This window comes from Hemiscyllium ocellatum, chromosome 2 (genome assembly GCF_020745735.1).
Source record: "Hemiscyllium ocellatum isolate sHemOce1 chromosome 2, sHemOce1.pat.X.cur, whole genome shotgun sequence".
Lineage (NCBI taxonomy): Eukaryota > Metazoa > Chordata > Chondrichthyes > Orectolobiformes > Hemiscylliidae > Hemiscyllium > Hemiscyllium ocellatum.
Genome location: NC_083402.1, coordinates 83,588,054 through 83,605,376, shown reverse-complemented (window position 1 = coordinate 83,605,376; position 17,323 = coordinate 83,588,054). Strand labels below are relative to the sequence as shown.

General features: G+C 37.9%; 1 protein-coding gene across 1 annotated transcript in view; it reads right to left on the bottom strand.

The window, feature by feature from the left end:
- Positions 1 to 17,323, bottom strand: part of cep78 (centrosomal protein 78) — an 85,105-nt gene that overhangs the window by 11,491 nt on the left and 56,291 nt on the right. Inside the window, exons 10-13 of the mRNA XM_060845090.1 lie at positions 12,108 to 12,237; positions 5,301 to 5,343; positions 1,704 to 1,850; positions 901 to 978 (exon numbers count right to left, since the gene is read on the bottom strand). Coding sequence (XP_060701073.1) covers positions 901 to 978; positions 1,704 to 1,850; positions 5,301 to 5,343; positions 12,108 to 12,237 — 398 coding nt within the window. The remainder of the gene's footprint in view (positions 1 to 900; positions 979 to 1,703; positions 1,851 to 5,300; positions 5,344 to 12,107; positions 12,238 to 17,323) is intronic.

Sequence of the window (17,323 nt, the reverse complement as noted above, 5' to 3'; positions counted from 1 at the left end):
CAGTATGGAGTAACAGTGATACAATCCTGGACATATGGACAGAAAAAAACTATTGCTGAGAATTGTAAAGTAAGTTTCATTAGTTTCCAAATAAAATTAAGTAATAATATGACACTTTTTAGATTCAAATACAAAGAAATGAAATTAAAAATCTGAACTATAGACTGAATACTAATAAGACACATGCAACTGTGTTCTGAATATTATGAAGACACTCCTACAATTGTCGCTTGATTCTGCTTGGATGAGTTGAACAGGGTTCATCTCACAGTTCAGGCTCTATGAAATGTGAGGCAATATGAAGGCACCATGCTACAAATGGAGAAGCTGCAGCCAATTTTGGTAAACTTCACCTGCTCACAATGTTCATTCATTATTTATATAGATGTTTTGGTAGCTGAAAATGTGTTGCTGGAAAAGCTCACTAGGTCAGGCAGCATCAGGACGCTGCCTGATCTGCTGCGTTTTTCCAGCAACACATTTTCAGCTCTGATCTCCAGCATGTGCAGTCCTCACTTTCTCTTCCATATAGTTTTGGTAGTCATGACTAAGTAAATTAAGGCCATGGATTTAAAATTAATTTGCTGTATCACCTGGATCAAGCCCTGCTGACTATAATTCTCATCTTGGGGTTCTCTGGCAGTGGTAGTCTACCTACCTCCAAATCAGAAGGCCTGAGTTCAAGTTCCACCTGTTGCAGAGGTGTGTAATGTTGCACATCTGTAGCAAGTTGATTAAAAATATCGATACACAGTTTTGCAAGGCCAATTAATGATTTAGTAATTAAGGCAAAAATCAAATTCCAAATTCTCATTCAACAAGATGAACATAAATTAATTGCAAGGCATACAACAGGATGACAGAATAATACAGAAAAAAAGCACCTTGGTTCATCATTACCTCCATCAAACGAGCATCAGCCTTTGTCCGTGCTCTAATTTCTTCTTCCAGTCTTAGTCGACACTCTTTTAGTTCCACCTGTAAAAGTATTAGACAACAGAAATGGATTCTTGCCAAGCTAAAGAGCTCGTTATTGATCAAGTTTATAAAGTTCAAGGAATGTATGATTACAGATATTAAAGTCCATCAGTTGAGACTACATGATTTTGTTTCGAAGACATCAATGGAAGGTGAGAATTCAAACAGTAAGATGGAATGCTTGGGTTGCCTTACAGGTCGATATCGAAGACACATAATATGGGCCGACACCTTCAAAGCATATGTGTACTAAGAAGGGTAGACAACTCATTTGTACTTAAGAGACACCCACTGTATCTCAGTCACTTTAGTTGTACGATCCTACATTTGTTTAATTTACATAGTCCTTAACTTATACACAGGCTAAACTTATTTGACTTTAATATCCTAATTTGATGTATTTAATACAACTAAAAGATTTAAAATAGACACACAAAGCATCCAAGTTATTCAGTGGGCTTACTCTTCACAACAATTATAGTAGCAAATATCTGTGTTAATGTTTAAGAGCTGCAAAATTGGTCTCTTAATCTATAAATATGCTGGGTTCCAAATTTTAGTTTGTTATTGAAAGGCATTATCAAAGCTCTACATTATATAAATGACAGTTTGGTAAATATTTTTCTTGTATTCAATATAAAAATAAGTAATTTGAATATCTAAAATAGGAAATGTATGCTTAAATACATTAATTCTCACATTCTCATTTTCACATGCAGTATTACCTTTAATTGTTTATACTGCTTGGTTTTGTACGTCTCGTATGAATTTTCCATATCATTCATCTGCATTTCTGCTTTAGAAGTACAGATCACCGCTTCAGTTTCTGAAGATGATCCACTCTCCAATGTGATCTTCACTGGATTACTTGCCTGCAATCAAAACTAAACATTCATTTTACTGGAAGTAATTATTTCTATAATACATCACTAAAATACAGGTGATAATGGTGGAGGACCTAAATTCTGATTTTTATTTAGAACAATTTTTTTTCAGGTAACAAAAGTAAAATGGTGACATTGTTCATTTACCATATCACCCATCTCATTATGAAATATTAATTGATATAGAAAAACTACATATATCTGTACAAACATTTTAAACTTTCAAACTTTTTGCTTCAGCACTTCATTTCAGCCTAATAAGTGGGAAAGGTGAGGGAACAAATTCTGCTTTAAGAAATGTCAAATTATGATACAGTGTAATACAACAGTTATAAACACAACCATCCCTCTAACCTTCAATCAAATCCATTCCAAATCAACAAAGATTCTCTTTGTTGGCTTTTAATAGCCAAGGTTGCAATTAAGTAATGTTAAAGACAAAGTGAAATGTACTGTGATTATACCTGACTCAAGTTATGTCATGCTGTTTTTTCCTAGTACAAAGGCAAACATTTTAGTAAACACAAGATCAAAGAAGATGAGCAACAAGTGGAAACGCTGGCAAGATAATGGATCATATTTACCCTGTCATAATCAAACCAATAATTAAAATAATGACTAGATATGTAAAAGTGAAACAATGAAAACTAACCTTCCTTTTGAATAGAGGTTAAAGTGACGAAAGAAAAAGTATGTGATTCACCCAACATGAATAATACAGAAGAAAATCAAGCCAAATAGAAGAAAAAGAAACTGGAAAGATAGCATATTAATTAGGAATGAGTGTAAATTGCAGTCTCGCCAGCAAAGTCAGTTAGTATACCAGTTCTGTTACTTTCATTGGAGGCTGGACAGCAAAGCAGGTATTAAGTGCCATTGAGAAAGTGGTCCCTTTGGATCGTTGAATGGGAGGGGAAGATGCATTTGGTGATCAGGCAGAGATTGAGATGGTAAAAAACTGGGTGATAGGTGAGACAAAGAGGAATGTCCTTTTGCCTCTGGAAAGGACATTTAAAAATTCTTGTGTGAAAGATGATGAACTGAGCGGAGAAAGTTGGAAGGAGGATGGAAAGAATTATAAATCTTTCTGTGTAGAACGTATGCATCCTCTGCAAGGTGTACTGCAGCAACTCACTGCAGTTTTTCAACAGCACCTTCAAAACCCCCAACCTTCTACTATCTTTAAAGGCAGCAATGGATACATGGGAACAGCAGCAGCTGCAAGTTCCCCTACAAGGCACACAGCATCCTAACCTGAAACTTTATCACTGCTCCTTAATTATCACTGAGCCAATACCTTACAATACTCTTCTTAACAACAGTGCCTACTCTTCATGAGCTGCAGCAGTCCAAGAAGGCTATTACTATCTTAAGGGCCATTAGACATGCACAAACCTTTTTGACCTACAGTCAGTAACATCCTCATCCCATGAACAAACAAAATAAAAATGCAGTTGTGACAGGTAGTCAATTGACATTATATAAATACGAAAAATCAATTTCTGGGGATAGACAGCTAAGGAAGGAAAGGAAATACAACATGTAAATGAAAAAAAGGGTGAGAGTTGAAATCTCAAGCAATGTTAATTACAAAAGCAGAAAACAGGGTTGACAGTCACCAATATAACAACAAAATGATTCTGGAAAGCATGCAAGTAAGGCTGGAACAAATCATGCTAACTTATCATACAAAAAAAAGACACAACCGAGACCCACTCAGGTTTCCAAAGCAATATCTTTTATTGGGTGAAACAATAGGATTTTAAAGACAAGATTTTCATTATGTAGAAGATCATGATGCTGGATAGGGACTTATTAGATTGGTGTACAAGGAAGAAGTAAAGAGCCACAGTTTTATTTGTTCTTTTGTTTTTTGTGGCGCTTTATCAAATGCTTTCTGGAAATCTAACTGAAGTACTTCCCTTTATCGATATCAAGTGTTCCTTTCTCAAGGAACTCCAATAGATTGGTTGAAGATGATTTCCCTTTCACAAAACCACAGTGGCTCTGCCTGACTATCTTCTACAACATGTTTAATCCTTCTAATAGCATCCCAATGATGCCTGGCTAACTACCCTATAGTTTCCTGCTTTCTGAATAAATGAGTTATATTTGTTATTATACAATCTAATTGGACTTTCCCCTAATCAAGGGAGTTTCAGAAAATTAAAAACAAACAATGTGTCAACTATCTCACTAACCACTTGCTTTGAGACTCTAGGATGAAGCCCATCAGGACTTGTCAGCCTGCAGCTTCAACAACTTATTTGGTTTCATATCTCTGGTGATTCTAATTAGAAACTTGTTGAAGTCAAACATTACCTGGATATAGGTTTGCTTGCTGAGCTGGAAGGTTCATTTTCAGACGTTATATCACTATACTAGGTAACATCTTCAATGAGCTTCCGAATGAAACACTGGTGGTGTAGCCTGCTTTCTATTTATATGTTTGAGTCTCCTGTGGTGACATCATTTCCTGTTCTTTCTCTTAGGGGCGGTAAATGGGATCCAAGTCAATGTGTTTGTTGATAGAGTTCCAGTTGGAATGCCAAGCTTCTAGGAACTCCCGTGCACGTGTCTGTTTGTCTTGTCCTAGAATGGATGTGTTGTCCCAGTCAAAGTGGAGTCCTTCTTCATCTGTATGTAAGGATATTTGTGAGGTTTCCTCCAGTGAATTGTTCAATTGTCCACTACGATTCACAACTGGATGTGGCAGGACTGCAGAGTTTAGCTCTGATCCATTGGTTGCGGGATCGCTTAGCTCTGCCTATCATTTGCTGTTTATGCTGTTTGGTATGCAAGTAGTCCTGTTTGGTAGTTTCACTAGGTTGATACCTCATTTATAAGCATGTCTGGTGCTGCTCAGGCATTCCCTCCTGCGCTCTCTATTGAACCAAGGATGGTTCCCTAACTTGATAGTAATGGTTAAGGAAGCATGGCATTCCAATCGGAACTCTTTCAACAAGCACATTGACTCAGATCCCATTCACCACCCCCTGAAAAAAAACAGGCAATGACATCACCATAGGAAATGATGTTACCACAGGAAACTCAAGCAGAAAAATAGAAAGCGGGCTACACCACCACTGCTTCATTCAGAACCCCACTTAAGATGTTACCTATTATGATGACGAAACATCTGAAAACAAATCTTCCGACTCAGCAAGCAAACCTACATCCAGAACCTCAACCTGAGCTACAAATTTTCTCTACAGAATGCTATACATTGCAATTGGAAAGTACTTTATACATTGATCATTTGTAAATGCAAAATAGCAATTACACAAATATATATGCTTCAGTGGTATCATACCTATGAGTTGCAACATTCTGTTTGTGTAGTCAGTTTTGTTCAGTTTCATCTGGATTTGGAACACAATAGCAGCTTTAAAACAGTTAAAAAACAAGAACTGCTATGATTTACCATGATATCTTTACCTGTACATCCCTATTTTGGTGTGACGAGTCTAGGTGAAAATTCCTGTTAATAATAAGATCAATACCATCAATTACTAATCCTGTAACCAAATTTACTTAACACACCAATTTCAAATTAACTAATCAACAGCAAATCATCTACATCTCTTCTAAAACCAGTTCTTTCAGCCATGGAGACTAGCAAGTTAGCATGTCCTACTTAATCAACCAGTACTTTTTTTAAAGGAAAAAGCCTAGAAATCAAATATTAAAGCCAATGAGCTGTCACCAAGTACTCCTATCTGATATGCAGAGGTGTGTATATTTGCAGTAATTATTTGACAATGATCCTTTTGCAAAATGCTGTGGTTAACATTAAAACATGAAGAAGTGTTGATCCTAATGAGATCAGCTAACTAAATGCAGGCCAGGTGGTAATCATGAATCCTTAAAGTTTGTACATTTTAGTAGGACTGTATATATTTCCTTCATCTGCAAAATAACTTTCTTAATAGCTGGAAATACATGTTGTGACATAATTCAAAACACAACTGCTTAATACTAGATAAACTTCAATGGTAAGCTTTGATAATATGATAATGTGTCTGACATAGTAATATGAATCACAACGATTTCTCAGTATGTGAACAAGTACTACAGCCGTAGTAACAAATCCACTTGTAAAATTCCATTACAATACACAGATGGAAAGACCAGTTGATGGAACAATTCCCATTCCTCATTAGCTGGTATTTGAAGTGGTGTACATTTCCACACGAAAACTTTGTTATTTAAGTAAAAGCAGGATGTTTGGTATAATCTCTCTAATACTGAATCTATTTGTTACATTTCTACTGAAGAAAGATGGACTAAAGGCATCAACCTTGTTTTCTTCACCTTGATACTTCTTATTTATATTTTCAAAAACTGTATCCAATAACTGAATTACCAAGTCATCTTCCTGTTTCATAGGTTACTTTTCTTCCTATCTAATTCAATGGGGTTCGGATCATGTCACAAGTCAGGAAAGAACTCAGAATGCCCCACTTAGAACATTTCATTTCTGTTACTTCCGCTGATTAGACTCACTGAAGAATGTAGAACACAATTTTTGACCTCTTCAGGTCATTTCCTTCCCAAAAACTTCAATTTCATTTGTAGGAATTGATTTCACTACTCCCACTTAAAGTCTTTATTTACCAAGTCACTCTTTATTCCAACCCTGTATAATCAGACGTGATTATGGCCATAAGATGTAGTAGCAGAAGTAGGCCAATCAGCCCATTGAGTCTGCTTTGCCATTCAATGAGATCATGGTTGATCTGATAATCTTCAACTCCATTTACTTGCCTAATCCCATAACTCTCAATTTCCTTAATGAGTAGAAATCTGTCTATGTCAGCCTTGAATATACTTATTAACGCAGCCTTGGCAGTCCTTTGAGGTAACAAATTTCTCAGCTTCACCATCCTCTGAAAGAAAAAGTTCCATCTCATCTCTGTCTTAAGTGTTCAATGCTTATCTTGAGATTATGCCCTCTGGTCCTAGACTCTCCTGCAAGGGGGAACAACCTTTCCACTCCCAACCTGTCAAGCCTGTAATAATCTTGCATGTTCCACTAAGGTCTCCCCTCATTCTTTTAAATTCCTTGATTACAAGCTCAATCTTCTCAACATCTCTTCGTAAGAAAATCCCTCCACAACAGGGGTCAACCTAGTGAACTTTCTCTGGACTGCTTCCAACGTCACATCATCTTTCTTTAGATAAGGGGCGGAGGGAACCAAACCTGCTCACAGTATTCTAACTGTGATCTGAGCAGTGCCTTGTACAGTTTTAGAAAGATCTCCCAATTTTTATACTCCATTCCCTTTGAAACAAATGCCAACAATCTATTTGCCTTTTCTATTACCCAGTGAATTTGGATGCTACATTTTTGTGATTCATGCACAAGGACTCCAAATCCTGCTGATCTGCAGCTTTCTGCAGTTTTTCTCCATTTAAACAATACTCAGCTCTTCTATTCTTCCTACTAAACTACATAAACTCATATTTTCCCATATTACATTTGGTGTCATCTGACCCATCTTGGTGTCATCTGCAAACCTGGCATTAATACATTCATTTCCATCATTAAATTCGTGAACATATATTGTAAATAATTGCGGGCCAAGCACTGATTCATGTCCCATTCAACTAGTTACATGTTGGCCACCTGAAAACGCCCGCTTTAGCACAACTCTGTCTTCTATTGGAAGCCAATTCTCTATCCATGGTCATGCACTGCCTTCAACACATGGCCACTCATTAGATAGCCTAACATACAGAACATTTTGAATGCCTTCTAAAAATCCAATTATGCGTACAAATTCCCTTCATCTATCCTGCTTGATACCTCCTCAAAGAATTCTAATATTTTTGTCAAGCATGATTTCCCCCTCATGGGGCCATGCTGAATCTGCTTGATCCTATGTGTTTCTGAATGACTTGCTATTACATCCTATATAGAGTCATAAAGTCATAGAGATGTAGAGCATGGAAACAGACCCTTCAGTTCAACACGTCCATGCCGACCAGATATCCCAACCCAATCTAGTCCCACCTGCCAGCACCCAGCCAATATCCCTCTAAACCCTACCTATTCATATACCCATCCAAATGCCTCTTCAATGTTGCAATTGTACCAGCCTCCAGCACTTCCTCTGGCAGCTCATTCCATACACATACCACCCTCTGTGTGAAAAGGTTGCCCCTTAGGTCTCTTTTATATCTTTCCCCTCTCACCCTAAACCTATGGCCTCTAGTTCTGGACTTCTCCCATCCCAGGGAAAAGACTTTGTCTATTTATCCTATCCATACCTTCATAATTTTGTAATCCTCTATAAGGTCACCCCTCAGCCTCTGACACTCCAGGGAAAACAGCCCCAGCCTGTTCAGCCTCTCCCTATAGCTCAAATCCTCCAACCCTGGCAACATCCTTGTAAATATTTTCTGAACCCTTTCAAGTTTCACCACACCTTTCCGATAGGAAGGAGACCAGAATTGCATGCAATATTCCAACAGTGGCCTAACCAATGTCCTGTACAGCCACAACATGACCCCACCCCCATCTCCTGTACTTCATACTCTGACCAATAAAGGAAAGCATACCAAACGTCTTCACTATCCTATCTACCTGCTCCTCAACTTTCAGGGAGCTATGAACCGTACTCCAAGGTCTCTTTGTTCAGCAACACTCCCTAGGACCATACCATTAAGTGTATATGTCCTGCTAAGATTTACTTTCCCAAAATGCAGCACCTCACATTTATTTGAATTAAACTCCATCTGCCACTTCTCAGCCCATTGGTCCATCTGGTCAAGATCCTGTTGTAATCTGAGGGAACCTTCTTCGCTGTCCACTACACCTCCAATTTTAGTGTCATCTGCAAACTTACTAACTGTACGTCTTATGCTTACATCTAAGTCATTTATGTGAATGACATAAAGTAGAAGACCTAGCACCAATCCTTGTGGCACTCCATTCGTCATAGGCTTCCAGTCTGAAAAACAACCCTTCACCACCACCCTCTGTCTTCTACCTTTGAGCCAGTTCTGTATCCAAATGGCTAGTTCTTCCTGTACTCAATGAGATCTAACCTTGCTAACCAATCTCCCATGGGGAACTTTGTCGAATGCCGTATTGAAGTCCATATAGATCACATCTACCGCTCTGCCCTCATCAATCCTCTTTGTTATTTCTTCAAAAAACTCAATCAATTTGTGAGACATGATTTCCCATGCACAAAGCCATGTTGACTATCCCTAATCAGTCCTTGCCTTTCCAAATACGTGTACATCCTGTCCCTCAGGATTCCCTCCAACATCTTGCCCATCACCGACATCAGGCTCACTGGTCTATAGTTCCCTGGCTTGTCCTTACCGCCTTTCTTAAACAGTGGCACCCCATTAGCCAACCTCCAGTCTTCTGGCATCTCACCTGTGACTATCGATGATACAAATATCTCACAGCAAGAGGCCCAGCAATCACTTCTTTAGCTTCCCACAGAGTTCTAGGATGCACCTGATCAGGTCCTGGGGATTTATCCACCTTTATGCGTTTCAAGATATCCAGCACTTCCTCCTCTGTAATAATAGACTCTAACATTTTGTCAGTGACAAGTTGACGGAATTGGCCTGTTACTTATGGTTACCTGTTCTGGTCTTCTTTGTTTTCTTACATACATGTGCTGCATTGGCAAAATTCCAATCTTCTAGATCATCTTGGAAGCTTACTACCAGTGCATCCAGTAGCTCTGCAGCTACTTCTTTTAATATTGTAGGATAAATTCCATCAGGTCCAGGAGGGTTACCAATGAGTTTCTCCAGGACATTTTTTTCTCTTGATAGCTATGCTATTGAGTTCTCCTTCTCCTTTTAACCCTTAATTATTTAGCTGTTTTGGAACGTTATTAGTGCCTTCTACTGTGATGCAAAGTATTTATTCATTTTCTCTGCCCTTCGCTGGTTCCCTAGTATTTCCTCAGTTTCCTTCTTTAAGGGGCGTATAGGCCTAACCGCGTTCCTTTATATATATTTATAAAGGTTCATGCTGTCTGTCTGGATATTACTTGCAAGGTTTCCCTCAAAGTTTATCTTTTTCCCTCTTTATTTATTTTTGGTTATCTTTTGTTTGATTTTAGCCTAATCTTGTCTGACTGAAAATCTTTTCCATATTGTATGTTTGTTTTTCTTCCAAATGATACTATCCTTAATTCTTCTGGTTAACCACTTCCTAGAATCCTTCTCACTAAAAAATAGCTTTCTTGTGAATGATGAATTATTCTCTTAAGCACCTGCCATTTTTCCTCAACCATTTTGCTGCTAAACTCATCTTCCACTCCAGTTAGTTATGTCCTCACTTATTTGTAATCATCCTTATTTAAATTTAACACATTTATTTCTAATCCAAGCTCCTCCATCTCAAACTGAATGGTAAATTCTACCATGTTATGGTCACTACTTACTCAGGGATCATTTACTCTGACATCACTTACTAAATCCGCCTCATTACACATCACTAGACCTAAGACAGTTGAACTCTTGGTCAGATTCATAATATATTATTCTTGGAAACTATCCTGAATACACTCTATGATTTCTTCCTGACGGTTACAAATTCTTCCTGATGGCTACCTCTACCAACCTGACAATGCCAATTTTCAAGATGATTACAGTCATCTATGTATGATTAGACTACTCCCATTTTTTACTCTCTATTTCCTAATGTTATCTCTGTCCAACTGTATAAGCACCAACAGGGGGACTATGGGCTATTCCTACCAGTGTCTTCACCCTTTTTCCATTCCTTACCTCCACCAATACATGTACCAGATCTTCCGATCCAAGATCATTTCCTGTTATTGTACTCATTCCATCCTATGCTAAAAATGCTTTTCTTTCCTTTCTGCCTATCCTTTCGAAAAGTCACATATCCCAGAATATTTAGTTCTCAATTTTTATCTCCTTGTAACCATGTCTCCCTGATTCAAAGTAAAAAGAACCATCTCACCCTTTTGAGATGAAATACTCAGAACCCATAGTGGTCCGATTCTCCATCAACATTCAAAAAAGAATTTTCACGACTGTCCTGAGCAATCACTCCCTTATTACATTAGAAGGAATATATTCTCTTTGCACTACTATTGTTGTTTCAGCATCTACCTCCTTTCCTTCTTAAATATTCCTTCTACCATAATCAATTTTCCATTTAACTTTTAGTAATTGGATTTGGTATGTCCAGTCTTATTTACAAAGGAAGGGTGTTATTTTCTTTATGTCATTCTTTGGTTCCAGGTTTTCTCCTTTATAACTCCAGTGTCTTCCTTAATGGAAACTCACCATCACCTTCTCAAGGGCAACAAATGCTGGTACAGCCAGCAATATCCAAATTCCATGAATGGTTATGCAACATTCAACTTTCTGCAGAATTCCACTCTAGTCCCTTATGCATTATCCACCCACTAAGCAGCTGTGTCTTCAGTCATCCAGGTCCCACACCCTCCAATCTTCTCCCTAAACCTCTGTCCCTCCACATCTTTTGTAGACACTATTAAAACTCAACTCTAGGATAATGATTTGTGTACCCTTAATTTTTTTTTTGGACTTTAACTATTTTAGTTTAAGTTTATTTTAATGCTAAGAGGTGTTGGGAAGTTTTTTCTACATTAAAAAGTACAATATTAATGCAATTTATTGTTGCATGTCTGGCAAATTGGGTAACCCAAGTGTCCTCGGTGTTAATACTAGTTATCCAAAGTGACAAGAGCTCTGATGTCTTAGCAAAGAATCTCAAATTGAGTATAAGATTTTTTTTTAAGATCCAGATCATTGGGGTGACTACTGAAAGGAACAGAAATAAAAGATGAGAAAAATCTAATTTCCATTGATCTAACTTGAGGACTCGGCAAAAGTGAAGACTGCAGATGCTGGAAATTAGAGTCAAGATTAGAGTAGTGCTGGAAATGCACAGCAAGTCAGGCAGCATCAGAAGAGCAGGAAAACTGATGTTTCGGGCAGGAACCCTTCATCGTTCCTGATGAAGGGCTCCTGCCCCAAATGTCAAATTTCCTGCTGCTCAGATGCTGCCTGACCTGCTATGCATTTCCAGCACCACTCAAATCTTGACTCTAACGTGAGAACTGTCCATTGTCTACACAACAAAGCACTAACCAAACCCACAAACATATGGAACATCATCTAATCTGATAAAGCTCAAGGAATTTTGTTTTGAGGATCTAATACAAACGAGAAAAAGACCATAAAAATGAAGACACATTTTGAAAAAGTTACCTGAATCGGTTAGCACGTGCAGCAGTACGCCACGGTACATACCCCTCTGAACCTGGTGGCAGTGGTTCTGGGTTAAAATCTGAAGAACTAGGAGCTGTTTTCTTGCCATTCTCTGTAAATGTCTTTGTACCTAAAGTGATAGATAACATTTACAATTTGTCGAGCAACCGAATTTTACTGGCGTGCCTAACAAAGCAATGTCACTATGTAAACAAATCACATTAAAGAATTAGTACTCCTTTACTCCCAATGGGAGCTAAATTCAAAGGGCAGATAGATTGGAGATTGGACTAAAATATCATGCTCTGATTCTGGGACCACATGTTTTGTAGGTTTGATCCTGCATTCTGATTCTGTACCAACAGAGGAAAGGAAGTGTTACTAGTTTTGAAGATGATTTAATTGTGATTTTTTATGTTGTGAAATTTTAAGCCCATTCAGTTGTTAATGTGTTTCAAATTTGCACCTTTCTCCATGTATCATATAATTTTGACATATTATCGTCACAAAGCTGGTTTCTTTTTTTCTAAAAGCTGTTCCTTTTCTCAAGGATACTGTGTTCTTGGTTTCTTTCAGAGGGGTAATAAACCGCTTTCGGTGTCAATTAGTCTGGTTTGGTACAGAGATTAAAGGGTATTAAGAGGCCTTTTTGTTTAGATGTAAACAGATGAGACTTCAGGCCAAAGTGGTCATGTTTTAGAAGTGACCTGCATAATGAAAGGGGAGTGGTCAGCTCTGTGGCTGAGCAGTTTAGTTCAGTCCAGAACTAGTTGGGAGTTGAACAGTGAGCTGTGTGTAAACAAACTCTCTCTCTCTGTGCCCTTCTAACTTCAACCTGTAAGCATCTGTTCCATTCATTTATACTGGTTTCTAAGGAGGTTTTTTTATTGGGACTGTTCTGTGTATTCAAAACAGCATAATTAAGTCTAGTTTGGATAAAAGGAGTTCTGTAGAGGTTCTTTTTTTTTTTAAGATTCCCTACAGTATGAAACAGGCCCTATGGCTCAACAAGTCCACACCACCCTCTGAATAGTAACCCAACCAGACCCATTCCTTTACTCTATACTTACCCCTGACTATTTCATTTAACAATATGGGCAATTTAGCACAGTCAATTCACCTGGCCTGCACAGCTTTGGACTGTAGGAGGAAACTGGAGTATCCAAAGGAAACTCACGCAGACATGGGGAAAATATGCAAACTCACACAGACAAGGAGGGGAATCGAACCCAGGTTCTTGGCGCTGTGAGGCAGCAGTGCTAACTGCTGAGCCACTATGCCACTGTTCTTTGTGTTTCATCGTGTAATTTTGTGAATACTTTTTTTTGTCTGTTTTACCTGGTAGTCAACCTTGCTAACTTAGTCTGGGTAATTTTCGTTGTACACTCACTGAAACAAATTGTAAAGTTATGGTCTGGACTACCCATTTAACAATGTTTTGAATGGTCTGGCCTCGTCCGTAACATTATTTTCTCCTATATTTATTAAGTATTTTCCTCTATTTGTTGTCAACTATAAATTTAAACCAAAAGAAATATAAGATTTAAATTCATAGAAAAATATTCATAGAAAGTGGTTTCGTGATTTAGCTATTACCAGATGTAAGATAGCCTGCTCCCTGGTTGCTCCACAGATTATTGCTCTTGGAAACTATCCCTAATGCACTTTGATTCCATTGTTGAAGCTACCCTTTCCGATTTGAGTAACTCAACTAAATGAAGATTAAAGTCACCCATAATTATTGTTCGGTTCTTTTTACACGCTCACATTATTTGTTGATTTGTAGCCTTTCCTACAGAGTGGCTACAGTTTAGTACTGAACACTACTCCTGCTTTTCTCCCTTGCTGATTTTTTATCTTCGGCCAAGTGAACTCTACATCATCCAAGCCAAGATCATCTCTTGCAACTGTCCTCATTTGATTATTTATTAATAATGCCACCCAACCACCTTCCTACCTTTTCCAAAAGTTAACTATCCTTGAATGTTACATTTCCAATTTTGTAATCATGTTTCCATAATGGCTATGAGATATCCATTTACGTCGACTTGTGCTACCTTACTTCAAATGCTTCATGCATTAAGATAAAAAACGTTTAAATTTGTTCCCTTATTGAATTTCTCTGTACTTTTATGGTTTCTTGGTACAATATCATATTCACAAATTCTGTCCCTACCTTTTATGGTAACAATCAGCCCCAACACAAACCTGCAATCCTACCTTCTTCTTTACCTTTGATTTTTTAATTTTTCCATGCACTGAACCCATCTCCCAAATTATTTAGTTTAAAGTCCTATTTACATTGTAAATCTATTACTCTTCAAATGAAGGCTACATCTGGATTTGGAATGAAATAAACTGGCAATAGTCATCTCATACTTATATCAAATATGAATAAGATAAGAAAGCAAATTCAGAGAGACAAAGATAATTCATGCATAAAATGCTGAAAAGATCCTCTAGGTTCTTTGCAGACCTACCTGTCTATCTACAGAATAAATTCTCACCAATGATTTTATGAGGATTTAAATTCTGAGCTTTTGGGCAATTCCTCTGCTCAAGCACGTAGATACATATTTGGAGTTCTCGCTTAACAGACTCTCTGATAGTCATCAATCAGGCAGGAAAGAAACAAACAAAATTCAGCTTCAGAACAGCAGAAGCAGCAGCAAACAAGAAAACTTCTGATCTTATAACTGTCAAGGGAACCACCTTGCTATTGAGTATTCACAATAGGTTTAACTTGCATACTGCACTGTAGCCAGGACATTATTGTTCAATGAAGGAGGAAATTTTGCTAAATGCGATTGTTTGACAGGTAACTGTAAGAAATAATATTGCATTCAACTGCTAGACTGTAATCACTAATATTTAATTGAAAAGAATACCACAAATGCAACAACTATCACCACATACTATTTCCTTACCACAATACTTCCATATAACTGCAGCATTAAAAGAAAAAGAAATAATTTCAATAACATTCAGCTCTGAAAAAACAGCATGCATCAACTTACATCTACTCATATGCTGATTAATTCTGGATGCATAAAAGCTAGTAAAGACGTCCAAACATACATAAGAGTGAAACCAAATTTAGCATGCACATTGATTTGGGCTTTCCACAGACCAATAATTTTAGTTATATATTTTAACATATTTTTGTGTGACAGAATTTCAAACATTTTTGTGTACAGTCCAGGAAAATGCAGCCAACAATAGAGTCATAGTCATAGAGATGTACAGCATGGAAACAGACCCTTCGGTAAAGACAAAAGGAACTTGTTTCCTTAAAACAAAGAGAAGTTTACAAACAGGTCTGGCAGCTTCCATGGAGAGAAAGCAAATTAAGGTTGCAAGCCCAGGGACTCTTCCGCAAAATAATTTCCTGAGTTTTCTCAGCAATTTCTGATTTTGCCTTTGTTTCTGATTTCCAGCATCCTCAGTTATTTGCTTTTCAGTGTTTAACTCACTTCCATCTGTCTTTCTCATATGCCCACCTTGAAGATGTTCTGAACTTCTCTCCAAAACGATTTCAGTTCTAATCTACTTTCTTATTCACTTGCCATTATTTGCATTGTTGCTCTTGATATTTGACAAGGTATTTACCAAAACTCACTTCCACAGCTACATCACATTTCTCAGTCTCACATTCCATATGGATTCCAAGTTAAATTTCATTCTTCAGGTTTTGAATCCACCCAGTATCTCCATAATGTACAATGCTTCTCAGTCAGCTGCTGTTGCTGTATTCTGAATCCATACTCAGTGCCATATATCGCGATATGCACATTCTTGACCCCTCGATCTGAAGAAGGATCACTAACCTCAAAACATTAAGTCTGCTTTCTCTCCACAAATGCTGTTAGACCTGCTGAGTTTTTCCAGCAATTTCTGTTGAACAATGTATTTGTGTACTCTTGCACCTTCAGCACTGTAAAACTTGCATTATATTGCATCTTTAAAACATCAAGACATTGCATAAAGAAAATAATGTTTTTTATAAATTGGATTGACGCGACTAAAACCTTGGCTGAAGAGATGTGCTTTGAGAAGTCAAGACTAAGAGGTAAGGCACTTAAACTAGGTCAAATGAAGAATCTGAACCAGTCATTCACAAGAATAATCTTCTCTTTGTCAAATAGACTGGTGCAGCGATGATCTCTGAAGTATTTACTCTACACGAGTGCCACAGAAATAGAGATGTTGGAAGGTTCTGCCACGAAAAGTTGAAAGGTGACACGCTAAATGCCAGCTTCAGGAAATAAAAGGCATCAGAAGTTGCATTTGTTTTGAATATATTGCAGTGCTGGGTGCAGTAATGTGCAAAACATCTGTAAGATACCAATGAATGTTGTTAGAGAGACACTCATCCATCACACTCCTCACTTGAACCAAGCAGGTAGTGGACAGGCTTTAGGGGAGTCAGGAGGTGAGACACTCACTGTAGGATTCCTAGCCTCTCACCTGCTCTTCTAACAACTATATTTACTTGGATAATACATTTCAGTTTCTGGTCAACTTAACTCCCAAGATGTTGATATTGGGGATTCAGTGATGGTAATGCCACTGCATGCCAAGGGGTGATCATTTGATTGTCTCTTACTGGAGATGATAATTGCCTGAAATTTGTGTGACATAATGTTACTTGCCACTTTTCAGCCCAAGCCTGGATATTGTCCAGGTGATGCTGCATTTGGACATGGAAAGCTTTAGTATCTGAGAAATTGTGAACAGTGCTGAAAGTTACACAGTCATCGGCAACATACCAGTTTCAGATCTTGTGACGAAGGGAATATCATTGTTGAAGCTGTTAATAACGGTTGGGCCCCAGATACTACTCTGGCGAACTCCTGCAGAGATGTCTGGAACTGGGATGACAGACCTCCAACAATCGCAATCATCTTGCTATGCACCAGGTAAGATACCAACCAGTGGAAAATTTTACCAGTTTTGCTTGGGCTCCTTGATGCGACACCCAGTCAAATGCATCTTCGATTTCAAGGGCAGCTATTCTCACTTCACTTCAGGAATCCAACTCTTTTGTCCATGTTTGAACCAAGGCTATAGTGAGGTCAGGAGTTGAGTGCCCCTAGCGGATCCTAAGCTGAGTCTCAGTGAGCAGGTTATTGTTAAGCAAGTGCTGCTTGATAGCACTGTTAATGATACTTTCCATCACTTTACTGATCATCTGTAGTGATCCTGGTGGACATTAT